Source organism: Myotis yumanensis, unplaced genomic scaffold, assembly GCF_028538775.1.
Source record: "Myotis yumanensis isolate MYYU_CA2020_CCGP unplaced genomic scaffold, mMyoYum1.0.hap1 SCAF_12, whole genome shotgun sequence".
Classification (NCBI taxonomy): Eukaryota; Metazoa; Chordata; class Mammalia; order Chiroptera; family Vespertilionidae; genus Myotis; species Myotis yumanensis.
In genome coordinates, this window is record NW_027223763.1 from 11,515,413 (window position 1) to 11,542,724 (window position 27,312).

At 47.6% G+C, this 27,312-nt stretch overlaps 1 protein-coding gene across 3 annotated transcripts in view; it reads right to left on the bottom strand.

The window, feature by feature from the left end:
* Positions 1-462: 462 nt before the first annotated feature.
* ASTN2 (astrotactin 2) overlaps positions 463-27,312 on the bottom strand; it is a 759,574-nt gene continuing 732,724 nt past the window's right edge. For all 3 annotated transcript variants that reach the window (XM_070430790.1, XM_070430789.1, XM_070430788.1), the window contains 3 exons: positions 16,440-16,540; positions 13,583-13,766; positions 463-1,287 (listed from right to left, as the gene is read on the bottom strand). In XM_070430790.1, the coding sequence (XP_070286891.1) occupies positions 1,050-1,287; positions 13,583-13,766; positions 16,440-16,540 (523 nt within the window). In that variant the 3' untranslated portion in view covers positions 463-1,049. The remainder of the gene's footprint in view (positions 1,288-13,582; positions 13,767-16,439; positions 16,541-27,312) is intronic.

The window sequence follows — 27,312 nt, forward strand, 5'->3', positions numbered from 1 at the left end:
CCATCCCTGCCTAGCCCCCAGCCTTTCCGCTTGCTACCTCCTGCTGCAAACTCTATGCTCAATGACAGTGCTCGCAGCCCTCGAATGAGTTCTGTTTTCTCAATCACTTTTGCTCATGGTGTCCCATCTGACTGGAGTAAATCCCACTCTTTTTCACTCTGTCTGGCTTACTCTTCCCCCTCCTTTGATCAGAGGTCTCACTTTTTCAAAAAACCATTTTGTCTTTTTGTCTGATGACCCAATAATGCATTCAGAGAATCTCTACCCTTCACCTATCGCAGCCCAAAATCACTAGATTGCTTCTCTATTTCCATTGAACAATAAGTTCCCTGAGAGCAGGGAGCTCCTCTGTCTTCCATTCCATGCCCATGCCTGGCATATAATAGATAATCAATACATATTTGTTGAGTGAATAAACAGAGGTCCCCTGTTGGTAAGAAACACCACCCAAGCAGAGAGAGAGAGAGAGAGACAATAGGAATTTTTAATGCATGGAAAGTCCTGCAGGGACACCGGGCAGACCCACAGGTAGCAGGAAGAGGCCGAGGTCCTGCAAACTCAATGCCAGCTGGGAATAAAGTCCTAAAGACCCACGCTTCCTCACGGAGCGATCCTCGGGGCTTCCTTCCTGACGCTGAGGAGGGCGGATTGTCTCTCCATCCATCTCCTCCTGGGGTCCAGGGCTGGGAGGAAGCTGAGAGTGGCCACGGGAAGGAAGAAGAGGAAAGGCCGCTTGGTCTCCACCTGAAAGCTCCTGCCTCGGCATTGACCACCATCCAGAAGAAAACGTTGAAACAGGAGAGACTTGGATAGAGTCAAATAATATCTTAGAAAAAATAAAAGGTAGAGAAAAATGGATAATTCCAGTGTTTACAAAGTCCTCTGTCGGCTATCCACAAGAGAGAGAGTTTGCTTTGGCCTCACTGCCAAGCCTAATTGGCCAAGCCCATCCTCAGCTGTCTCCCAGCCCACCTCGCCCCGGAATCCACGGGGGTGCAGCTCCCCCTCCCACGGAGAGTCTCTGTGCTCACGGAGGGTGGCGGCCCCCCTCACCGGCCCTTGGAGTCCCCATACATGTTCCGGGCCATGGACACCATCTTCTCCTCGCACGTGATTTTGGTGTCCTTGAGGATGCTGTACCACACCATGCCCGCGGGCCGGACCTCCTCGCTGCGGCAGAACAGGTAGGGCACGGTGTCCACGCGGCTCTGGATGTGGGCGCTGCGCAGGAGGCTGGAGCAGTGGCTGCTCACCCTCTCCAGCCGCCTCAGGATCAGGTGGGCCTTCCTGAAAGGCAGGAGGAGACAGTGAGGAAGGAAGAAGCCCCGGTCAAGGGTCAGGTCTTTGAGGGGGGAATAAGGATCAACAGACAAAGGAGGACTTGTCGTCCCAGCAACTTCCTATACATCCTGACGTGAGTGTGGTATTTCAAATGCCCATTCCAATATCACCCTCTACCTCTCCTCTCCAACTGTTCAATGTTGAAAAAATGAAAAGGAGGGATAACCCTTTGCTAAGATAGGAGAGTCCCAGGCGTCAGCTTTGGGACTCCAACACAGTGGAAATTGTTATAATAATGATAAACAACAACAATAATAACTAAAATGTATTGATACCATGTGTAAGAAATTGATCCTTTACATACATTTAAAAATGTTTACTTATCTTTACAATAGCCCTGAAGGCAAAGGCTCAGAGAAATGATATTACTTGACCAAGGTCAAACATCAAATTGACCTTGGAGTTGGGCGTTTGAATGTAGACCGTGACAACCCACAAGTCCCTCCCTATCTGCTTTCATGCTTCTCTAATTCCCTCCTGCTCTTCTCACGGTCAGGAAATTTGGAATCGTATGTCAAAGCCTAGTATATATGTCCCCAAATCACAGGGTCTCTGCGTGTCATTGCTCTCACCTCTAGAACAGTGATGGTGGTCTTACCTTCCTCAGCGGGCTGTGAGGTTATCTGAGAAATGCCCAAAGCCTGGCTGGCACAGAGCAAGTGCCCAATAAATTACAGCTACTCTTATCGAGAATTACTACTTACTACGGTGATGTCTCAGGATTAAGGTCATACTGAACAGTAGTCTGAGAAGAATCACTCTGTACTTGGTGGTCATCATTAGTAATTTACCCAAGGCCCTTTATCCAGCACCAGAGCGAGGAGCTCAGGGGAGATATGAGGACTGCATAGAAAATTAAAGGATCTTTGAGATGACCTAGTCTGGGGTTTCTCAAAGGCAGGAATAGTACATTGGGGCTGGTCATTCGTTACTGGGGGTACTGTCCTGTAGAAAGTTCAGCAGCGTCCCCGGACCTCTGCCCACCAGATGCCAAGAGCAATCCCAGTTGGGAACCAATGACCCAGTCTGACCTCTCATTATAGAGGTGGAAACAGGCTTAGAGAGGGAAAGGAATGTCCCTTTCCCAGGTCAGACCACAAGTCCACGTCACTGTCCAAATGCCTGTCTCCTGTGGAACCCACGTTTCTTTACATCCTATTACCTTCCAGATCCCCAGGAATCCTGAGGGGCTAAATAACAGGCTCTCTCCTGCTGTCCTCATGGCCCTCCAAGACCCCAGGAGGCAGGCAGTTTTATGACCACAGACCCCACAAATGGGAGACTGTGTTAGGCACCTGTGTGGCGGCTGGAAAAGGGCCGGGATTATGTGTGTGCGTTTTGTGGGCACAATTTATGAGGTGCCTTTCAAAAAGTCCTTTTTGTATAGCTCACCACTTGGGTGGAATACTTCCTGAGGTGCCAAGAATTCATAGCTTCATAATCGCACTCGAGTGGCCGCACTACCCTAGTCCTCGCTCCCTCCGGCAGGCACCTCCCCGAGAGCAGCCTGGGGAGGTTATTCCTACCCCTCCTCCTTGGCGTGCTTAATCTGTTCCTTAATAGCTCCATGCCCTTGGGAGACTTACTTAACGTCTCTAAGCCTGCTTCTTCGCTTGAAAAATGGGGCTGTTGTGATGTCAATGGGGATAAAGTCACCAGTTGCTCATTTATTGAGCATTTAGTATGTGGCTGAGCTCCCCATCCAGTGGGAAAGACAGACAGGTTGACAGTTCCAGCACAGGTGGCAAGGGCAATGATGTAAGGGGGCCAGGACCCGTGGGAAAACAGAGGAAGGTGCCTGGGCAGGATTGGGGACATGCAAGAAGAGGTCTTAGTTGGAGGGGAACTTGTGTTGAGCCTCATAAATGAGGAGGGGTCAGGCCATGAAAAGGGCAGGGACATAACAGGAGGCAGAGGCAAAGGCAAAGAGATCAGGGATTACGTAGAAGTTCTGATGGCTAGAACCCAGTGTGTGAGTGAGGACACAGTGGGAAACTGGGGAAGCTGCAGGGGCCAGTGGAGACTGGCTGCTCGAGGAGAATCAAACTGGGGGAGGGCAAGACCGGCAGCAGGCAATGAGGGAGACAACACACAGGTGCCACTGTTCTTAGGCTCAGGTTTGCTTTTGCTCCCTGTGCTTTTAAGAAGCGACTTCCTCTTTCTGTTTCCTGATTTATAAAAAGAAAATAACATCTGCCTACCTCATCGAATTATGGCAATGATTAAATAATACATGCCAATTGTTAGTTAATCCATGTAAAACTCCCAGGCAAGTGTTTGGCACACAGTAAGCCCCTCATGTGTGTTAGAAAGTATCACCATCATCGTCACCACCTCCGCTGCCACCATCATCATTATCTCTGTACTGGTTTAAGCCTTGAACAGCTTTATAAGTCGGTGGCAGGAGACAGACGGACAGAAATGGTAACAGCCTCTAATACAGGGGCAGAGTGCTGGGTTGAAGAGCTTGTCTGGTGCTATGGGAATATGTCAAGGGGGCACCCAATCATTAGTTTGGGGGCTCCGAAGAGTCTTCCTAGAAGATGGAACATCTAAGCGAGGTCGTCAGTGATTAAAGAATGTTCCAGGTACATAGAGAGACAGAGGGATACCCTCCAAAGTTAGACGGAGACAGCATAAAACCACCAACTGCTTGAAATGGTCAGTGCAAATGGATAGAAGGCCCGTCAGTTCGGCAGAGAGCAGCCCATCTTCTAAGCCATGGCCACGTGTTTTATTTGTGGGGCAGTGGAGAGTCGCAGTCTGACCAGTCACAAAAATAAGCCACATACAAAATTAGGCTGGAAAGGGCAATTCCTCCAACATACCCACATGCTTTGTCTTCATAGGCTCAGCCCTTCCCTCCAAGAAAATCCTGTAACTCACTGGACCAAGCCTCCTTTTGAATGGGTGGGGAAACGAGGGTTTGGAGAGAGAAAATCATTTGCCTCAAGGAATGGCTTAAGTTGGTTATAAAGGATATGCTAGAAGCAAGGCTCCCAGCCGTATGGAGCTGAGATGAAATATTTGGCTCTGAAGACCCAGATTCAAATCTTAGCTCTACAGCTTGGCCATGTGGATCATGAGCAAGCTCTTCAGTGCCATGAGCTCTTACCCCATCTGTAAAATGGGAATAATAATGGTGTTTGGGGGAGGATAAGATAACCTGGGCAATTTGCTTAGTTCTCACTAAATGTTAGCCAAGATTCAGAGTAGCATCTTATCATAGAAAGCACGTAGGTGTCAGAGTGCATTGGGGCAAGTCACGTCTCTTCTATGAGTCACTTTCCTCATCTGTAAAATGAAATAGAGAAACTTATCTTGCAGGGATGTTGTTAGACTTCAATGAAATGACTGCCATAGGCACCCAGGATGGGAATCTATACATTATAGGCACTCCACCAAAGCCATTTTGCTTAACTTTCCCTGCTCTTTCTCCACCATACACAATGCCTCAGCATTTAGACCAGGGGCTGGGATCAGATGCCACAAGGATAGAAAAATTCGGAGGGTGAAGCTATGGAGAGAAAGGTTGGAGGTGCTCAAAGGCTGGAGTGGAGGAGGGGGAGTGAGAGAAAAAGGTGAGAGTTCTGGGTAATAACTTCTAGTAATAGAGAGCCATAAATCAAAGGCCAGGCATGCTCCAAGCTTTCCCTGGAGAGAGAGAGAGAGAGAGAGAGATCACAGGCAGAGTGACCACTTTTCTCAAATACCGAAGATGAAATTTTCCTCATTGCAGACAGGACTCAGCCCGCTAGGATAGGAAGCAAGAGGTGAAGGAGGGCCACCACATAATAATTTACTGGTTCTATCAGCAGGCAGGATTGACACAGGGCTGGCTTGTGAAAGAGTCAAGGGCTGGGATCAGATGCCACTACTCCAGGAATTGTAGAACCTTTGACCAACTATTCTATTCCCAGCCCTCTTACCCAATCAGCTGTTTGACACAGTTATCAGACAGAGACCTAATTTCTAAGGGGGCCTTGGAATGAAGAGGAAGAGAAGAGGCAATGAGGAAACATTCCTGTTGGCCTCCTTCCCTTTTCCCATCTCCTTGAGTTGAGCTCCAATGTGTGTCAGCTGACCTCAAGCTTAATGAGAGTTGAGGGCATGACGTGGCTGCAAAAACTTGGAACGCAATCTCAGAAGTGGAGGGGGCAGCTGAAGGGAAGTACTGATGTCATTCATGCTGGCCTGGTCAGGACACAGCTGGATATACCCGGTCACTTCTGGTAAGAGGGACATATGCAAATTGAGCCAGGTCATCACGATGATGAAGGTTGTCTCAAAAGCACATCTTCTGAGAAAGTACTGAAAGCAGGAGTGGAGGTGTCCACTGAAGGGGGAATTTATGCAAATGGTATGTTGTTCTAGTAACTGAAGACAATTGGTGGGAAAAACTAGAGCTGGGATGATAATGACTATAATTGATTGAGTACTTACTATGTGCCATTATTCTCACCACAGTTCTAAAGTGTGTGCTTTATTCCCAGGCCTCAGGTGGTGTAAGTGAGCCTCAGGCTGGTTACAGGAGTTGACCAGGGTTAAGAGGGTGAGAGAGAGAGAGCAGAGTCTCAGATCTCTGCTGCAAGGCACCTGAGTTTTATGCATGAAGCCACTTGAAAATCGACAGAAGGCAAATTTTGACTCAATATAATAAAAACTTAAAACTGGAGTCCTCTAAATATATAATGAGTATTCCCATATTTCCAGTGGGTTCCCCTTCACTGGAATTGATCAAAGAGGTTCTCAAAAGGAGGCTGTCTTAGTCTATGCAGGCTGCTGCCACAAAATACCACGGAGGGGGAAGCTTATAAACAACAGGAACTTTTCTCTTACAGTTTTGGAGGCTGGAAGTCCAAGCGGTCATGGTGCGGTGTGGTGGCTGGCGAGGGCCTGCTTCCTGGTGCACTGATGGTGCTTTCTCACTGTGTCCTCACATGGTGAAAGGGGCAAAGGGTCTCTCTGGGGTCCCTTCTATGAGAGCACTAATCCCATTCATGACTGGTTGACCCTCTTGACCTAGTCACTTCCCAAAGACCCGCCTCCTCATACCATCATGGTGGGGATTAGGTTTCAACACAAACATTTAGGGGAGACACAGACATTCAGACTAGAGCAGAGTTGAAGTTGGAGTCAATTTTTGTTGATTTGTTTTTAATCTAAAAGAAATTTGGGGCTTGGTTCACAGAAAAATGCCATCTGCTGAGCATCCGATGAGCACTTCACAACAGGACCTGGTGTGACACCGTTGCCAAAGAATTTAGTCCCTGAGATGAGAGGACCACATTCACTGAGGTCTACTCATGCTTCCAAGTCATGCTAAAATGGGGGTCTTCCAGGGCTTTCCAGATACCATAATCATGCTTTCCCTTTGTTGCTGAGACGTTTGTGTATTTTCTATTGAGTCTCGTTTTCCCTTATTTGTGCACACATCATGAGATGCAGTGTGTTATAATGAAGAGGACACTGGCTTGATATCGGAAGACAATGTTTTGTATTTGGGCTCTGACATTTACTGGCTCTGTAACCTTGAACAATTTACTTAACTCCACTGATTCCCTCTTGCTTAAACTTCAAAACTGATTGTTCAGGAAGTGAAATGAGATGTAAGTGACTGGGCCCATACCAGGTGCTCAACCAGTATTTCCCACCTGGTTCTCAGAGTACCTCTCCCCGGGTGTACAGCTCCCGACTGCAAGGAGATCAGTCAGATTCGTCAGGATGAATTGACTTGAACTAAGGAAATTCTCAGTCCTCAGCTTTCAAAACCTAGCAATTCTCTAGGCAGGGTAGGTAAAGGGAATTCACCCGCATATGGGCACCATGTAGACCTGAGGAAGCAACGAGGCAAGCGGGGAAAATGCTTATACAGCGTTACTTCTGATAGCAAAGCAGTTGAAAGAAACCCAGTTGGTCTTTAACTGAGGACTCAATTCATATCATTGCATGGCTAACGGGCCCCCGGAAGATACAACATATTTGCATATACATCCACAGGAAAAGACTTTTTCTTGTAGTGTTAGGTGTGGACAGTCAGATGACAGAACACAGAGTACCTGTGTTCAGAGCTGATGGAGATGGAGCTGTGGTTATAGATGGAGACGTATCCTCAAGCCTGTGTCAGTTTCCCTATTCACATGCATAGCCCTGTCACTTCCATACCTGTGTCTGGAAAGGTATGTGCACACTGTGATTTGGGTGGGACTGTAGGTTTCAGGGGTGTCAATTTTTCACTTTGCGTTTTATATATATCTTTATTGTTTTGAATGTTACAGAATGAGCAAGAGTTACTTTTAGAACAAAATACAATAGAGTTATTTCCACTTAATAAACCTACTTCCATACATGTATATTTTAAGCTGGTGTGATACATGTGTACAATAAAACCATAGTTTAATGGCTTTCCAGTAGTTCACTAGGTTTCCTCTCAAAATATATCCACATCAAATTTAACCTCCGACCATACCCACTAAGCAGAACACCGGAAGCCCAGGTATTAATTGTTCCTGAATATAGATCCTCAACACCAGGCTTGAAATGTGATTTTTAAGGCGACTGGTGAAAATAGTTACATTGGGCTTTGTCTCCTCATTCTGTCACAAGAAACGGTGCTACCTCCCCAAGAATCCATTCCTAAACTGATGGTAAGGATGACTTGAGTCTCAACTAACCCAAAACTGTTTCCATTTGTAATTGACAGAGACTTCAAGATAATAAGCAATTTTGCTACATTATCGGTGGGAATCTGATCTATGGGACACTTGTTCAAAGTCACAGTGTGCGCTGTTTGTATGTATCCGGTCTAAGACATCTTCAATGATAAGAGACGCTACTTCTTTCAAGAAAATAAAAAAAAATACACTGAATGTGCACACTCATGTGCACAGTCCATCCTGATTTCAGAAATGTCAAAAGATGCAAAAAAAAAAAATTAGCAGTGCATCTGAGATGATAGGAATATGGCCCTGGAAGCCTACGTTTGCTCTTGTTCCCAACGTCCTAGAAATTCCAAGAGAGTTAATCCACAATATCTAAGGAAGAAATTAATATAATCTTGTACTGAAAGGACGTCCAGGGACACCCCAGGCTTGATTCACTGAAGACATAGCAGCTATGTTCACGAATGTGCCAACTCCTCAGATGGGAAAAGCTTCTCATCGGGCTATGCTGAGAAAGATCCCGGGCCATGGTCTATAAGCGATGTCTGCTGTGAAAGCACGTGGGGCTGACGGCATGACTACACCCTTCCTAGGCTAGGGAGATCGATCCCACAGAAACAAAACCTTTTCAAGTGCTTACTCTCTTCTCTCTACCCTATCCTCTTAGTCTACTGTAACCGAGAGGATTGAGAGGCCCAAGAGGTCAAGGATGTTCAGACTGGAGCCAGTGCTGGTCCCTGGCCACCTATGAGCTCAGATTTTCTAATCGCCTCATAGGAACCGTGTGGCTGGGACAGCTGTGTCAGCAGGTCTTTTCTGCGCAGCCATCTGAAGTAACCTGTGGTTGCCATGGGAAGCAGGCTCTGGTGGGCACTGGCCTGATGGATTTATTAGGTAGAGGTAAGAGCTGCCCTTTTGTCACTGAATTTTATGGGGGTTATGTGGCCACAGATCCGGAGGGTTGGTGATTATAGACCAACAGAATCCTACCAGAGCTCATCCCGTGATAGCTTCAGGATGCTCCCGGGAAATGCTCTTATCACCCGAGCCAGCTTAGTCCCTGAAAAACAGGACACGCTGGGCTGGTGTCTGTTCTCTGGTCACTATGACCTTCAGGGCTTGCTGGTTCCATGGCTTCCCAGCTGGAAGAAACTTTGAAGTCCAGCCCTTTGGTGTAATTAAGTGAGGTGCAGAATGGGATGGAATTTGTCCAAAGTCACACGGCAAGTGGGTAGCAAAGCAAGGACAAGGACCCCATTGCTCCTGGCTCTGGGGCACTCTTGCTCCCTCTCCTATACCTTGAGGTTCTGCACACTGGCTAACCTTTGAGAGGCCTGGCACATTGGCCCATATGGCTCCTCGGTTTAAAACCCAGCTTTTAAGAGAAAGAACAGACTCCAGAAAAGGTCTCAAAAGAGCCTTCATGACCTGACCTCTGCTGAACTCTCCAGCCTTGTTTTTTACCTTTCCCTCTCACCTTCAACTCTCTGCCCCAGTGAGACTTCTATTTCTTGCCTGAAGTATAGTCTCTTGCCCGGCCCTCTCTTGTCTTGGCACAGGCTGTTCCTTCCAATGAGAACGCCCTTCCTTTAATTGGGAGGACTCCTGTTCATTCTTTAACTCTAAGCAGACCCCTCACTTTCTTCTCCAGAAATTCTTCTTTCAGCTCCACGTCTGGATTAGCTGCACCAGCTACCCGCATCCAGAGCCTTGTCACTCAAAGTGCTTTTGGACCAGAAACATCGCCATCACCTAAGAGCTTGCTAGAAATGCAGCATCTCTGGCCCATCCCAGACCACCGAGTTGATTTGCATTTTCCTAAGGCCCCAGGTGATCCTCACGCACATTGCTGTTTGAGAAGCACTGCTCTAAACCCTGCTTCCCATGCTCTTTATCTAGCGCGGTGCTTCTACCTCATTTCACTGCCCCTGCCCGCTGACCAGCCTTTTCCCCATGAGATGCTGAGCCTTGTAAAGGCAGACGCTGTCTTCTCCATGAGTGTGTTTCCAGCCCACAGAACAGCATTTGGCACATAGTAAGCACATTCAATAAGTCAATGAATCAATATATTCATGAAGTGAGGGCTCTTCAAGTCTCTTACTATTTGCAAGAAAAATGCATCATTTTACAAGGCTATTTTTGAGCTGCAAAGACTTTAGTTTGTGGAACTCAGGTGTTTGCTACTGTGATCTATAGATCCTCGATAGCTCAGAGAAACCTCTAGGACCCTTGGTGTTGGTGGGAAGTTGAAGAGGAGACCTGGCAGGTGGGGCTCCAAACCACCCACTCTAGCTTCTCCCGAAACAACTCAGTGGCCCACAGAATCCACACACCTACTCATCCCATTATGCGATTATTCAATAAGGAACCAGTTGGCGCCTACTTACAGGAGCAAATTGGACATAAAGGATCGCCAGCTACATAAACTGACATTGTAGTGGGTTAGAGGGGTGACATATAAGTAAAGACATGTGAGGTACAGGATATTAAAACTAATAGGTACAGTGCAGAAAATTAAAACATGAGGTGTCAGCGAGTAGAAGTATTAAGGATATTCTGAGGAGACGGCATTCTATCTAAGACCTGGGGTTCTATGTAAGATTTACTTAGAAGATAAATTTTCCATGAGTTAAAAAAAAATACTAAGTACCACTAGACTAGCTTATCCTGATCACTTTGCAGATGAGGCGACTGAGGGCCAGTGAGCACCAGAGCCCAAGGATGCACAGTGAGTTTACTAGCAGCGCTGGGATGGAGTCGGCTACACATGCCTTGGTTCCTGCTAACACGCCAGTGGGCAGTGTTGGAGGAATGCCGGAGGCCCTCTGGGAACTGGGAAGACCACAGGAGGAGGGAGCTGTGTGCCACGGGTGTGGGTTGGCAGACAGTGGCTGGTGACTGGCTGGCCAGAGGTTAGCGAGTTATCACAATCCATTACCAAGTGAACTGTTCTGCCTCCCTGGGCAGCCAGGTGACCTTTCCAGATGATTTATGTCCCGGAGGGTCATAAAGGGTCCCAAAGGTGTAAAGGCAGAGTCAGGGTGGGACTCTGGTTCAGCTTCCACTCAAACTCCCTGAGCCCTGTGGGAAAGCCCAATACAGTGGAATGTCTTCCCCCGCCCACAGCAAGACAGCAGCCGGGGCTCAAGCCTATCTGCCCTCATTCCGCTTTTATCTAAAGAACCTTCCTTTCATGAGAAACCGGGTCCAGGACCCCACAGAACAGATAAGGCCCCACCCAAGGAGAGGTCCCTTTTATCCCTGGTCCAAGCTCTGGTCTCTTCTCTTGAGGGCCTCACATTCCCAGAAGGTTATTGCAATTGTGAGGACTCAGGGTGGGCGCTCAGGGCAGGCCCAGACTCCATAAAAACTGTCCCACTCTGGGCAGCTCATTTAACCCCGGTGGGCCTTTAAGTCTTTATCATCTATGAAAGAGGGAGGATACCCTCCTTTGTCCAGTTTATGGGGTAATTTTAAAGCTTTTGAAAGTCCATTAAATGTTTCAAGAAGTCATGCGATTCCCCCCAGCACCACTGATGCTAAACTGGCCCAGAGCACGGCTCTGTCTCTCCCGGCTATTACCACAACAGCCTCCAGGGCCTCCCTGCCTCCCTCCTGTCTGGACCTCGCTAGTCCACACTTCCGATTGCAGTCAGAGGGATCTTTCTCCCTTGAAGATCTAATAATATCAACCCCTCCTTGTGAAAAACACTTGAAAAAGCTTCCCATTACCCCAGGGAGATAATCCAAGCTCTTTAACCCTACTTAGCGGGCATTCAGGACTGGCCCCTGCTGACCTCCCGCTTCTTATCTTTTACCGCTCCTGCTGTCACACACTTTGCTCTGACAATTTGGAAATTCTTTCAGTTCTTACACACACAGTGTTTACCAAAGTGCAGAAGGAGTTCCCCTGAGGCGGGGAATGGATTTGAGGTGGTGCTTGAGATGAGCATATACCCATTATTAAACAACAGCGAGTCACACTGGGAAAGCAGCTAGCTCCCTTTTTCACTCTCGTCCCTTCCTCCAGGTTACTTAAAAACAAAACACACCTCTTGGTTTGAGACTGTGTCTTAGCACTACTTTAACACTCGCCGAGCTGCCCTTTTAAAGGGAGAGCCTTGAGTTGGTCCAGGATGGAACAAAAGTGTGTAGTTTTTCCATTGTATGAATGTTTAGGTTTAATTTTCTATTGAGGTTAGATGGTGCTATGTTACCCTTTACAAGATGACACCGTGTTTTCTTTTCAAATATATTTGCAGTAAAAAGTGAATCTAAGGAAGAGGTAGCAAATGAACAAAATATATATGGAATGGTGATATGACAAAAAACATACATGTGGCCGTAACCGGTTTGGCTCAGTGGATAGAGCGTCAGCCTGCAGACTGAAGGGTCCCAGGTTCGATTCCAGTCAGGGGTATGTACCTTGGTTGCGGGCATATCCCCGGTAGGGGTGTGTAGGAGGCAGCTGATTGATGTTTCTCTCTCATCGATGTTTCTGGCTCTCTATCCCTCTCCCTTCCTCTCTGTGAAAAATCAATAAAATATATTTTAAAAAAAACATACATGTGGCAGGCAAATGATCAAACTTTGAGGGAAAAACCTAGCCCTCATGTAATACCATCATCTTCTCTGAGCATTTCCCAGGGAGTCCCTCTGCCCCAGACCCTCTAATCCTTCTCTCCCTCCACTTGCCTTACCCCGCATCACCCTTTAGGTCTCAGAGTGTCAGCCCTTGGGAAGCCTTCACCAGGTGTCTATGCCATGCCTGCCCAAAGGGCCCTATTATTTTGCTCTCATGACACTTGCTATTCCTATTCTGTGCTATTGCTTGTTTAATTACCTGCAAAGGTAACCTATGTGTAAGTAGGGATTGCTTCTACCTTTTCACCATTGCCTGGTCAACAACTAACATGTAAGATGTGCTAATGAGTATGTGCTGAATAAATGAACGAATGAATGAATGGATGGATGACGTTGTTAGGTGCAAGGTAGGAAATGCAGCCACCATTTCATATGCTGCTTTATGAAGCTTCAGAAGATGGCAACTACATCTTAGTTATGTTTGAATCCTCCATAGCACTTAGAACAGTGGTTGACTATAACTGCTGTTGACAAAAAGCATACCTTAATATGTGTTATGAATGTATTTAGTCATGGTCACTATTGGACTTCATTCCAGAAAATCTCAGAATTCTTATGGAAGAGTGGGAAGAACTCTGGATTAGGGGCCATGGCCTGTCAACGGTGTCTCTCCGTGATCTTGGTTAGGACACAGCCCCTCAAAGATCCCAAGTTTCCCGTCTCTAAAATCAGAGGTGGAAGTTGGGCAAGGGTATTAATGAGAAGAGCACTGATGTTTCTCTCTTATCTGACATTCCAGGAGTCCAAGAAGCTAAGATTCCAAGATTCTTTCTCTCTCCCATGTCCCATCTCTATCTACCCCCAACATGACCAAGGTGAGTGCAACCCTTATTTATTAGATAAAGCCCATTCTCAGCCTACAGGGAAAAGGGTCCAGTCAAATCTAATGAAAGCAAGAAGAATGTACCCCTCCACTCACACTCAGATGTGCATACCTGGGCCCCAGCTCATCCTCGCTCCTCCAGACGAAGTCCCCGAACTTCTCATAGTGAGAGTTGTAGTGGTGCTGGACTCGGAACAGCATGGAGGCTGAGACCTCCATCAGCATGTTGTAGGCCGTCTGCTGCTCCTTTCCACTTGTGTACCCATTGTACAGATTGTAGATCTTGTCGGCTATCTCTGAGGGGGAAGAAGGCACAGATCACTGGACAGTAGGGAACAGTGAGGATGGAGACATGCTTTGTAACAAGGGAGGCATATCCATGCAGGGATTCGCTTGCATGGCCCTTGAGGGCAGACAGACCTCAGTTCTATCCTGAACGTGTCAGGAACTAGCTGTGTTCAGTTTTCCTTTCAATTAGTGATAATAACGTCTACTCTGAGGAGCGCTGGGAGGACTAAATTAAAAACCGGATGTGAAGGACTTGACACAGGGCTGGGCACAAAGTTAGTGCTCATAACGGCAAGATTCATTATTAACGTAAGTTTTGTGCATGTGATTTAACATTAAAGCAAGTACAGAGGCTTAAGTAAACTGTCTTGGGCTCATCTCAATAGTCTATTTCTGTCTCCCCTCTGCCATTTTCCCAGCATGTTTCTGTGATCAGGTCTGACAGGTCCTCATTCAGTAATTGTTCAAAGGAAATCCAGAATCTTCCACTTGCCATTCATGACCATTCATACTCCTCCCTCCATTCCGACCAATCAATGGACCTTAATAGGCTGCTCTCCTGAGTAGAAAGCATGTCTTTGTATCTTTGAAGACTGATCAAAATTTATGTATGTCCCCAAGTCATTGCTAACAATAGCTGCCTCTAGGACAGTGGTTCTCAACCTGTGGGTCTCGACCCCTTTGGGGGTCGAACGGCCCTTTCACAGGGGTCGCCTAAGACCATCAGAAAACACATATATAATTACATATTGTTTTTGTGATTAATCACGATGCTTTAATTATGTTCAATTTGTAACAATGAAAATACATCCTGCATATCAGATATTTACATTACGATTCATAACAGTAGCGAAATTACAGTTATGAAGTAGCAACAAAAATAATTTTATGGTTGGGGGTCACCACAACATGAAGAACTGTATTAAAGGGTCGCGGCATTAGGAAGGTTGAGAACCACTGCTCTAGGAGAACTGGAGGGTACATTTACTTTGCATTATTTTCTACTCTGATTTTTACTTTTCTTATATTTTTTTAACAATGTGAATGTATTACTTTAAGTTATCTTTCTTATTTATTTTAATCCTCATCTAAAGACATACCCAAAGAGAGGAAGGTGGGGGGAGGGGGAGAGAGAGAGAGAGGCAGACATCGATTGGCTGCCCTCCATACATATCCCGACCAGGGATTGAACCCACGACCCAGGTATGTGCCCTGACAGGGAATCGGACATGCAACCTCTCACTGTACAGGATAATGCTCAACCAACTGAGCCACTCCCGCTGGGCTGCGTTATTTTAAAGTAGAATTAATAAAATTCTCAGGAAAACATCTCAAGTCCCTTTGCCTTTGAGACTCAGTAGCTCACCATTTCCTCTCGCCTACTTGCACACAGAGCATTTGGTATCGAGCCTTTTGAAGAAATGTCTCTCTCTCCCTGTGGAACGTGAACTCCGAAAAGGAGGTTTCCGTGTCTCCTGCATTGCTTGTGCCAGGGCCTTAGAAAGCACTTGCACATCCTGAAGTGAACCAGCAGGGTTTGAGCTGCTATCATATCTTTGCCAGTCCTGACATAGAGACTGCATCTACACGTTGCCCGGGAATGACGTGTACGGTGGATCTGATTGACTGGTTGTATTTTGTCAGGTGTTTTTCCTGATATTTACAATTCCAAGGAATAGGAGCAGCAAAAAGGTTTATTCTTGCGTGTGAACTCTGACTGATAGTACTGCTTGCTCACTGTAGCTCTATGCTGCAGAGGATTCTGAGGCCACCTCCGAGCTGGATAGGAGAGTGTGCTGTGACCAGCCAGTGATGTCTACACCGGTACGGCAAGCTGAAGTGGTGTTGGAGAGCACAAGAGACTTGGTTGGAAAGTTGTAAGGAGGACATTCTGATAAAAGGGAAGTGTGTGGAAGGCCACCTGCCCTGTTTATCGGAATTCCGACTTAGGGGAGACTTAGGGGAGTGTCAAAGGCGGCGCCCCTAATTATTCCTTGACCCTTCCAAACAAGCCTGTGCATATGCAGACCCCCAGGTGTTTACTGGAATCCTTATGCTTAATCCCTGGATGCCCTTGCCTAGAGGACAATGTAAACATGTGTCCTCCCAAGATTACTCACCCTACTGATTGTATCTAAAGATAAAAATTCCAATAAAGACCCAATGAGGCAGGCAATAGAGGCTGCTCTGGCTACTAAAGCCAGGGGCCCCTTAGCCCTCTTTTGCACAGTCAAACTGTCTCTGAGTAATCTGCTCATCTGTGGTTTGGGGGCTGGTCTGCCCTGGCAAAGTGGTCTTCTAGGTGCCACTGTTCTGCCAGCTGCAGCATAGACTGAAATGAACAAAAGTGACTGATTTTGAAGAAGTGCAGGTGAAGGGTCAGGATACAGCCATGGGCCTCTTCCTCTCCATCATTGCTTGACTCGGAATCAAAACACAGACAAACTCTATAAAAGAGGAGCAGGTCTGTCCACTGGCAAAGATATTGTGGCCCATTCTGGGTTTCTTTTATGGCTTTGATGAATTTAGCTCCATGTTCCTCCTCCCTCAGTTCCTTTCCTTCCTTCTCCCAATGCCAAAGGGGGGCGGGGCAGGAAAGAGGTGGTGGTTAGTGACTGTTGGGTACAGAAGTTAGAGACAATATGGGAGTCCCCTGGGAAGTGAAGCAATGGGTCACCTACCTTCCGCCTTGTTGTCATCCACCAGTGGACAGGCTGTCCTCAGGGTCACCGTGCTGAGCTCCGAGTGCCTCCCCCGTGTGTCCACAGCGTACAGAGTGAACCTGCAGCACAGCAAGAAAACAGAGCACCGGGCTGTGGCTTCTGAGAGCCCCGGACAAGCAAAGCAAAGCAAAGAGGAACCAGGGCCACAGCACAGGTGTGGTCGGGAACACTCAGGCTGCAGGAGAAATGATTTCCAAAAAAAGATCATTATAAACCATTTACTGAGCACCAACTGCCTCCTGGGCCCTTTGCACTTAATCTCTTTATTTACAAGCAAGCAAACCTGGAAGGCAGGGATTTTTATCGCCTGCGTTTCACCCCCGAGGAAACTGAGACTTAGACTGCGCATCTTTCCATGGACTCATAGCTACTGAGGAACAGAGCACTTGAGAAGTGAACCCCCATGCTATCCTAGATAGCTGGGTACACTCACCTATCTTACTCCATTCATTTATTTAACTTATTGAGCATTAAGTGTGTACCAGGAATTATTGTAGGAAGGTGCTCAGGTTATAAAGATGAGCAAGAGATTCAAGGCCCCTGCATGCATAAAGCAAATCAAAAAGTAAACAAAATATTCCATTAATGGTAAATGTGAGAAGTAATATAATAGGAGAAAGTGAAGAAGACTAATGTGGAGGGGAACGTGGGTGCTTTAGACAGTGTTGTCCACGGAGGACTTCAGGTGGAGAGCAGGACTGGGCTGAGAACCAAATAATGAGAAGCAACTGGCTTACGGGAGGAAGACCTGGGGGAAGAGCCTTCCAGACAGGGAGAGCAGTAAGTAAAGGCCCTGAGGAGAGAAGGAGCCCAGACTGTTGGAGGAACAGGCAGCGGGTGTGGCTTTAGCAAAACGATATGAGGTGGAAGGTTAGTGGGCACCTATGGGAGTCTCTGTGTTATTCTAGGTACACAGCATGTCCCCACCTTTCTATGGTGTCACCCGAGGCTCCATGCTGTGCTAGGGGACAAAGACAGACAGTGTGGCTTTAAAAGGAAAGAGTTGGAAACCATGAACCAGGTAGATTCGGGTCCAATCCAGCGCACAGAATTCTTTCTGGAGCCGTCCCTACCCTCTGGCCTACCTTGAGAAGGCTCTCTGACCCTTCACACCTCCAGATCGCAACGTTCTGTGGTTTAAACAAAGTCTAAAGAGACTTCCAAGAAGAGGGGAGCCTTGAAGGCCAGGAGCAACCTGAATAGGACTGTTGAGCATCTGAGTGTCTTGTCTCTGTCATGCCGTCCTCTTGCATCTGTCTTCAAGGACAGAGGCGGTAGTGAGCGTGGGAAGAGGTTTCCTGGGGTCAAGTAGAAGAAACTGTGGTCTCAGGGGGCCTCTCTCCTTCCCTCCTTCCCCAATACCTCAGCTCACCTCATGGTATATAAAAAGGGCTAAGACTACGGTCTCCAAGTTGCAGAATGATGAGCTCTGATTGACCACAGATGTTAGGCACTTCATAAATGAGTTTATTTTACAACTTAATTAATATGTACCAAGACTTTAATATGTGTCAAGCACTCAGCTGAGCAGTTTTACCTGCATTTTTACTATTAATTCCCCAAAACAATCCTAAAAAATAGCCACTATTACTCTATTTTATATGAGGGTCAGAAAGAGGAAGTAGCTTGCCCAGAACCACAGAGGAATTCCTGGGACTGGCGGGTTAAGCCTAGGTTTGTCCGACTCCAAAGCCCATGAATTTAAAAACTGTCAGCCGGCCAAAGGTCTGTGGATACCAGCTCTGTATACATATAATTCCCGTAGGTACACTCACCTAGCTCCACCTATAATGAGACAGTGCCATTTCTATGTGTTGTGTTTTTTAAAAATAATCGCATTTATTGTCTCCATCTTTCAGAAGAGGAAACTGAAGATCAAAAAAATGAAGCAATCTGTCCCAAGTCACAAGGGTAGACAAAGAAAAGAGCCAGGACTTGTAGCCGGGTCTGTCTTACTTTAAAGCCGTACCCTGGGCTCTCAACTCTTGCTGCTCCACGTCTACCCTTGATGGCTTTGGGGATCTGGACTGGGTGATCTACACGGGCCCTCCAAGCATGGATACCTGGTGGTCTGATGCCCCAAAGGATGTTTTTACAAAAGACACTGTGAATCAGAACTTCTTGGTACAAGGGTCACAGTAAGCAGAAGCCAGTATCTTTATGGATAAAAGACCAGTTGTCTTTATTAATACGGAATCTCATTGTAATTGAGACAGTACAGTAGCAACGTCCTCTCTTTGCTTCCCCAGTTGAAATAACAAGCAGTAGGAAGCTGACATTCTTGGTGCACAAAGGAATTTATCAGTCGATCCTGCCAGGTATGTATCTGTGATGCCACAAGCCAAGCTGGCAGCGAACCCCATGACCATACATACATGTTCCACATTCTCAGCTGCAATGGGACATGCCACTGGGCCAGTGACAGGCCCACAGAGACACCTCGTCACACTACAGCAATGTCAGCACTGAGCCCTCTGGCTGCAGAGGGCCTTGGGCCAGGGGTGGAGGAGGGATCGCCCAGAGCCCTGGTGGCATGCTGTGCGGAAGCAGGAGGAGCCTTGCAGCCCAATGGGCACCCACTGGAGTGGTGCTCACTAGCTTCATGCCTTAGGCTAGTTGATTATCCTCTGTGATCCTAGTCTCCTCGTATATGAAGCAAGAAGAAAACAGTCCTTCCCTGCACAATCGTCAGTTCGGATGCAGGGAACCCAGCACACTGCCCCGTTGTAACGCTAGGCATGGCTTCCAGGTAAAGAGTGCTCACAGGTACAGGGCCATTTACATGCATTATTCCATTATTCCATTATTATGAGCTGGGTACTGTGATTGTTTACATTTTGCTGATAAGGACATTGGTTCCAAAGATGTAAGTAATTGACCTATTACTGCATATTAAGTAGCAACAGGGGACCAGAACGTAGATCTCCCTGAATCCAAAGATTATGTTCTTAACCATATTGTACAATAGTCCCCCCTTACCCAAGGGAGATATGTTCTGTGACCCTCAGTGGATGCCTAAAACTGCAGACAGTACCTGACTCTATGCGTACAATGTTTTTCCACACATACGTACCTACAATAAGATCTTTTAGGCAATTTCATGGATAGATAGTTTGTTTTTAGCAACCTCAGCATACGATTTTTTTTCTTTCCTTATTAAGTGATGAACTTTTTCCTTTTCAATTAAAGGAAGCATGTTATGGCTCCTCCTTGGCACGTCCAAATTGCCAGCATCACTACTCTTGTGCTTTGGGGCCTTTATGAAGTAAAATGAGAGTAACAAGCACTGTGATACCATGAGAGTGGATCTGATACCCGGCGGCTACTAAGTGACTCACAGGCGGGGCGCGTCTACAGCACCAGGCGTCGGTGACAGGGGGCTGCTGTCCACCTCACAGCACAGTGTGCGTGGATGTGAAACGTAAGGGCTCTGCAAGGTGAGTTCAGATTGGGAAACCTTGCAGAGGGAGGGACTGAAAGCAAGATCACAAAGGAACTTCAGGATGTGAAAATAAGTAGCAAAGTGGGGGGGGGGGGGGTCAGGACAGGGTTGGGTGACACTGAGAAGTCCTTACCACCCATACCATAACCCATCTAGAAAGTGGAGGAGGCGGGATCCAAGCCCCAGCCTGGGTGTGCACTTCAGCGTGGGTACTGCCGCGTCCCTGGCATGGAACCCAGCACTGTGTGGATGGTAGGCATGCAGTAAGTATTTGAGTAAATGAAGGGACTCCAGCCTGCCACATCTCGTTTCTCAGTGTCAGTTTCTGCCTCAACAATATGGGAACGGGGCGAGGCTGTCTCTAGGAGGACCATGCGGAAGGATATGTGAGAAGGGGCTTGTAAGTTGCAGATTTTTATATAGACCATATAAGAGCACTTATTTGTGCAACAGTACACGTTTGAAAAATGCGTTCTATGAGCAGGAGAGAAGGGGATGCATTTCAATGGAGGGAAACATTAAAGGCTGCAGTGAGTGGACTCTGTGAATGAGCCCAGGCACGAGGAGGTGGATTCTCTTTAACTCTGCTTCCTCATTGGCTATGTAGGTTTCCATGGTGCTTCTGCAATACATCTCCTCCACGAGAGGGTCCAGGGTCACCTCTCTGCTTAGCCAGCAGCATGAATAACGGCATGTTGGGAAGAAGGAGTCTCAGGCTTTCGGGTTATAAAACCTGGGGAGAATCCTTGCTTTCCCCTTCACCTTCCCTGAGCCTCGGTCTCTGCACCTGTCAAATAGGGTGACATTATCCACATCTCACACATTGCGGATCAGGACTCAATGATATAATGATCGGGACAGGCCTGCTTCAATCCTCGCTCCCTAAGAGGTAGCGGCTGTTTGTGTTATGAGAGTAACCGAAGGTGTCAGGGGAGGCCCAGGATGGAGGCGGCCTGGGCCACCCTGCCGGCGGGGGCAGACGGGTGGGGGAAAGAGGAAGATGTCAACCTCACAGGCCTGGGTCAAAAGTCACAAGGCCATACGCTTTCTGCCTGTCTCAGCTGTAATTGAAGAACTGTTCCAGAGACACATCTGAAAGCTGTTAGGGGACCAGGCCGGGCCTGGGGGGCCCTTTGTGAAGGGAAGAGTGTGGCGGCCCCTGACAGGGAGAAGGAAGAGGGAAAGGGAGAGGGAGAGAGAGAAACAGACCCACATCCATGCCCGCCAGGAGAGCAGAGTGAGGGGGGGAGAGAGAGCGACCGAGAGGGAGCAGCCAGACCTCTGCATTTCTCAGGGATCCAGCAGGGTGCCGGCTACCTTCTGCTCAGTTCTTTCATTTTCTTTTTGCCCCCCCCTGGGACAGGCTGAGAGCCATGAAATTTGAACTAGGACTCCTGAGCCATCATAAACTCCACATCCTAATGTTACAGTGGGGAAACTGAGGCCCAGGGAGGAAAGAGACTTGAACAAAGACCCACACTGGCTTTTCCAACTCCTCCTCGTGTTTCTTCGATGGCCGATTTTGGTCCCATTGCACTCGTGGGCACTTGTATTATAAAAGAGGTGCTCCGAGCATGAAGTGCACTGGGCTGCGTAGGAACCTGGCGCTCTGGGCTCAAACCCTCTGATCTTGTTTCAGGAGAAAGAACACTGGCCAAGGTGGCTGAAACCCTGAGTCCACGTCCCAGCTTCTGCACAGATGCCTAAGGCAAGAGGGTCTTAATGTATTGGGATTTCAACCTGTGGGGAAGTGCCTTGGGACTGACTAATCGAACGCAAAGTATCGTCCATGTTTCTCCAACACCCTCAGGACAAAGCCTAAACCCCTTACCAGGGGCCCTTAGTGCCACTTCATCATGTCCACTCACGGAACAGTAATCATCACTGAGTTGCAAATGAACTCTGGCCACGCATTTACCCTCATTTACCAATCTGTTTGCAACTCTGATCCACAGCAGGATCATATCCAGCTGCCAATGATTCTGGAACACAGATTCCACCTCTGCCTTTGCACATGCTGTACCCTCTGTTGGGGCCACCCTGTCCCTTCTCCACTGGACCCTCGCCACCTTGTCCTGGAGGCATCAATCAAACTTCATCTCCTCCGGAAAGCCTTTCTCCCTGCAAGAGACCCCATTAGAACACATGCCGTCCGGGCAGGCCAGTGCCCATACACCTGCCTCTTGCCCCACGAGTAGGTGAATATCTTCAGGACCCACCTCTATCCACCTCTACCCCAGGCTCAGCTACCTAAACCATGAGGTGCCTGGCAAATACTTTCCAGAATGAATGACAGACTGAATGAGTGCCTCAGTCAACTATGAGGCAGTGGTTCCCTTGTGTGGAAATCAGTTTTTCCATCTGTAATAGGAACAAAATGTGATGACACTGAAGGGTCATGACAGGAGACAGAAGAAGGGAACAGCTGAAAGCATGGCTTTGGAATCAGGCGATGTGGTTAACTTCTGGCTCCCCGTGTATTGTGAGACCTTGCCTCAGTTTACCCACCTGTACAATACGAATCATACTATTAAATCCCACTCTGTAGGGTCTTCTTTGGAATGAATGAAATGTGGTATGGAAGTGCTTGCCATGATGCCTGGCATGTGCTAGCCCTCCATGCGAGGCGGCGGTGGGCATTATTCTCAATAGTGTTATTATGATGCCACGGCCCTGGGCCTGAGTCCCTCACCCAGAGCAAGCTGTCCTGGTGGACATCAGAGGAGGTGGGTGGTGGGGGAAAGCTGCTGTTGGTCCCATCCAAGACCCCAGGCCCCGCACGCAGCAGGGGTGAGAGAATGAAACTGAGAAGTTAATTGGCGGTGAGAGCTTCTCACGGATCTGACAGGGGGTAAGAGCCGAGACAGGGCCCCCGAGGCCCGAGTCAGGACGGTCCCCGAGAGTACGGGGGAATGCGTTTGAAGTCTCCAGGCCAACGCCTGCTCTTCCCCAGCCGCCACATGATTTAGGCATTCTGGGGAGGCAAAAGTCTCCTCGCTGATTTGAAGGGAAACAGATGTTTCCAGGCCAGAAGCCCTGGTCTTGTAAAATGCTCCTTCTCCCCGCCACCCCCCAGCTTTGGCAAACAACCTCACTGCCTACCCCCCTCCTTCAACCACCATCACTCCCCTCCCGCTGTTCCCAGCACAGCGTGGTGGCTCAGCTCAGGGCTGGGCAGCTGGATGGCCAGAGGCACCCAGCCACCCTCTTCTGGGTCTCGGTCTCCTGTCGTCACAGTGAGAGAACTAAACCAGGATCAGCTCTGAGGGACAGGCTAGATCTGACACCCTTCTAGGGACTGGGGGGTTTTCCATTCCAGATTTTTCTCTATCACAGCATATGGCACAGAACATGTGCTTGAATGTCAGATGGGTTCTAATCTCAATGACATCAGCTACTGGGCAAGCAGCAACATAACCCGGGGCCTTGGTTTCCTTATCTGTAAACTAGGGACAAGGGTTCTAGCTCATAGGGTTGTGAGAATTAAATCAGAATTCAATCCCTTCGCCCCATATGTTAGGTTTCTTATGAACAAAACTGAGTAGTATCCCACTTCCCTTTGCCTACCCATGGTGCACAGAACAGCCTGGACCTCGAGCAGGTGCGTAAGAATGTTGGTAGTTGATTATTGGCTAGTTGGGAAACTTGCTAGGCCCCCAGCAGTCCAAAGACTCCGGGTCTGAATTCTGCTCTGCCCGAGGAGTAGAAAGAGCATTCTCGTTCCATGATCACAATGCAGCAGGGTATGGTGAGCATGGTTAGAACAGTCTTTGGAGCCTGACTACCCAAGTTCAAATGCTGGTTCTACCACCTACTGCCTTTCTGACCTTGGGCAGCTAAATAACCTCTCTGTTCTTCAGTGTTTCTTGTCTTTAAACTGTGGAGGATACTATTACCACCTTCAAAGGGATATTAGCGGGATAAAGAACTCAAAACACACCTGCGTGTGTGCTTAAATTGTTAATCTCTTCTATGATGGTCTTAAAATGAGCTCCTCCCCCAATTCTTTGACCTTGCTCCCACTGAGAGGCGGAGGATGCTCTATGTCCTTTTACCTTGAATGTGGGCAAGTTCACAAGCACTTTGATTAATAGAATACAGCAGAAGAGACATCGGGTGACGACTGAGTCTGGGTCATAAGAGGCTACGAGACTTCCACCTTGCTCGCTGAAACACTTTCGCTTGGAGCCCTGAGACTCTGTGCAAGACATCCCAGTGTGAAGAAGCCACGCCACATGGAAAAGCTACTCCAGGTGCCTCAGGGTCCCCATGTTAGGGTCATCCAAGCCCAGGCTCCAGATGGATGTAAGAAGGAGCCTTCAGGTAATTTCAGCCCAAGTAGCCAAGTCACCTCTAACTTTTCAATCACGAGGCCCCAGACTTCACGCAGCGAAGACAGTCCAACCTGCTGTGCCCAGTCTGAATGCTGGACCCACAAAATCCATCAGCATAATCAAATGTTTGTCTTAAGCTGCTAAATGTTAAGGTCATTTGTTGTGTCACCAATGGTAACTGATGCATCTAGAGCAGGGTCAGCAAGCACACTGTGGCCCATGGGCCAGGCTGGGTCTGCTGCCTGTTTTGTCAATAATGTTTGAATGGACCACTGCCACACTCACTTACTTAAAGTGTAAGTTCTGTGGGCGCTTTCACAAGACAGGGGCAGCACTGAGTAACTGCGACAGAGTCTACATGGCTCACTTACCTAAACTGTAGCGAGAAGTGTGTTGACCGTGGTTAGAGCTTGGACAGTACTTAACATAAGATCGTTTGCTTATGTTATTGTGTTTGATCCCAGTGTTAGAAATCATTCCTGTTTCACACATGGGTTCATTAAATTCGGATAACTGTCCAAGGACACAAAGCCCTTCTGTTTCCAGGTCTAATGCCCAAACCACCTGCCGAAGATCTGAACTCCAGGTGGGTTCAGACACTGAATGAGCAGCGTGACCCTGGGTACTGCCCTGGGCTTCCCAGCCTGGGCATGAGGGCACTGGGAAGATGGTATGTATGGACCGGCTGCCAGAATTCCCATGTCCAGTTTTCCCTAGCTGGGTGCTGGCCACCAGGCAAAATATCTCTCTTCTCTTTTCATCCAGGAGCGTCAAAGTGAGACCTGACAATGGACCCCTGCCCTGCTCCACAGGCAGCCCACCCACTCCCGGCACCAAAAACAACCTTCTTATCTCACATCTCGGGCAACAACTCATGCTTTCTACCAAGATAAATACTGAATTCTAGTGTCCAGCACAGAGAGGATGCCATGGTATTAAGGACTCAGGTCCTGGCTTCTACTTTGAAAACAGCCCTGTCTGAGGCATTATTGGGAGACCCTGCCTGGGAGAAAGGTGAGTCAGTCTGTGTTTGGACTCTAAACATCAGCTCCCCGCACTGGCACTCCCTTTAATCCCTCCAAGTTCATGAACTGTAACAGGTAAAGAATTTTGGTGGGTGTGGCAGCAAAGAGAGCTCTGAGTGGGGGCCAAGTCTGAAACCAATGTTGGTGCTAAGCTCAAGGATAGACAAGAGCAATCTAGAATCAGGGCTAGACACCCACTGCTCTCCCTGAAATATGAGCAGCACCCTAAAATTCACAATGCCAAGAACTCAGAAATGGATGGTTATAGTGGTGACATTTAAAATTAAATAAATACAAATTGATTTACAATTAAAGCAGGTTGGGTATATCTCCAATACCTGAGTGAGGAGTAAGTGGTTACCACAGCAGCATGTGTCTGTACCAATGAAAACATGCCAGGCGCCTGGCACTCCACTAGGCACCTGGCACTCCACTAGGCAGGGGAGATACTCTCATGGAGAATGAGCGTGGTCCTTGCTTTTGGGGAGCTCACAGAGGAACAGGGAGATGGCCAAGTGCACAAGAAATGGGATGCAGGGCTACGAGCACTTCAGTAAAAATGTATTCTTGCCCCTGCCCAAGTTGGCTTCAAGTGTGTCCTTTCTTCCTTTTTTAAAATACGGGATTAAGCATGGGACATGCAGGCCACCTGGATCCTCCATCAGCTGTACCCCACAGGAATGTCAACCACCTACAAGAATCTCAGTTTTTCCTATTTAAAAAAAATGGTTGATGATCCTTACCCTCCCTACCCAAAAGCCTTAGAGGAGTGAATATGCCAAAGGATTTGAATATACAAATACTATGCAAATGACCTGTCGAAGTTCATTCATTCACCTGCCAAGTACAACCTGACCCCTCATGAAAGAAAAATCCAGGCTAGCACTTTACTTGGCTTCCCACAGCAGTCCTTGTCCTTGTCCTTCCTTTTCTTCTTCTCCATCCCTTTCCCTTCTCATCCTCCATCTTCCCTTTTTTTATTTTCAGGGAATAAATGATAACACAAAGTTGGAGGGTGTTCATTGTTTGATGGGTTGTTTTAGGACGAAGACTAATTTTATGGTTTCAAGTCAAGGAATGAATTAAGCATGGAATGCCTGACTATTCTACCTCAACTTGTAGTCCTGGGATCTTTAAAGCAGATTGTGGCCTTTTTCTAATCTTTATTGTGTACTGGACAGACTCTAAAACTCAGATAAAAACCAATAATTTTCAAGTGATTTCAAAAATATTTTGCAGGAAAGCATAACTTGGAAGTATGTTGGATTGAGAGACAGAGGGCATGACTTGTAGGTTTAACCTTGTTGTTAATGAGCTACGTGGCTTTGACCAGACTCTTTGATCTCTCTGGGCCTCAGGTACCTCTAGATAACCCCACAGGGATGCTATGAGGACCAAATGGTCATTATGGATGTGAAAGTGGCTTAGAGGTTCCACACACATTTCCTGGGCACCTACTCTGTATCAGACCCAGTCCTGGGAGCTTTTATACAGTCGTCTTCTGTTCTCTTTACAAGTGCCTGAGGGGTGTGTGTTATTAAATCCATTTTACAAGGAGGCAAGTGAGCCATGGAAATTTGAATTGACTTTTCCAAAGACTGCACGGATACAGTTCAGCCAGGCGCCGGCATAGGTCTCCTAACTCAAAGTCCAGTGCTGTTTCCAAATAGATAGAATTATTAGGTATTCATTGGTCCCAACGGGGTCTTGAGTCACAGTTCAGAGGAGGTTAGTTTATTAGGAGGATGAACTCCATGTTCCTAACTTTTGACAAGAAGGAGTTCTTAGTACAGGAACACCATCACCCGTACCCCCCTTTCTCCTCACCCCATGACTGGCTCTAAGGTCTCTCTCTTCCTACATGGTGCCTTTTGAGACTGTGTTTTGCCAAAGCCACGTCCAGAGGAGAGGAGGCCAAGCAGAGGCCACCAATTTGGACTTACTCTTGGACGTTAAGTTAGGGAACACTATGGGCAGGATGATTCTTATTTAGTTCACGTTAAGCTCAGTCTCCACATCCTGTGTGAGCT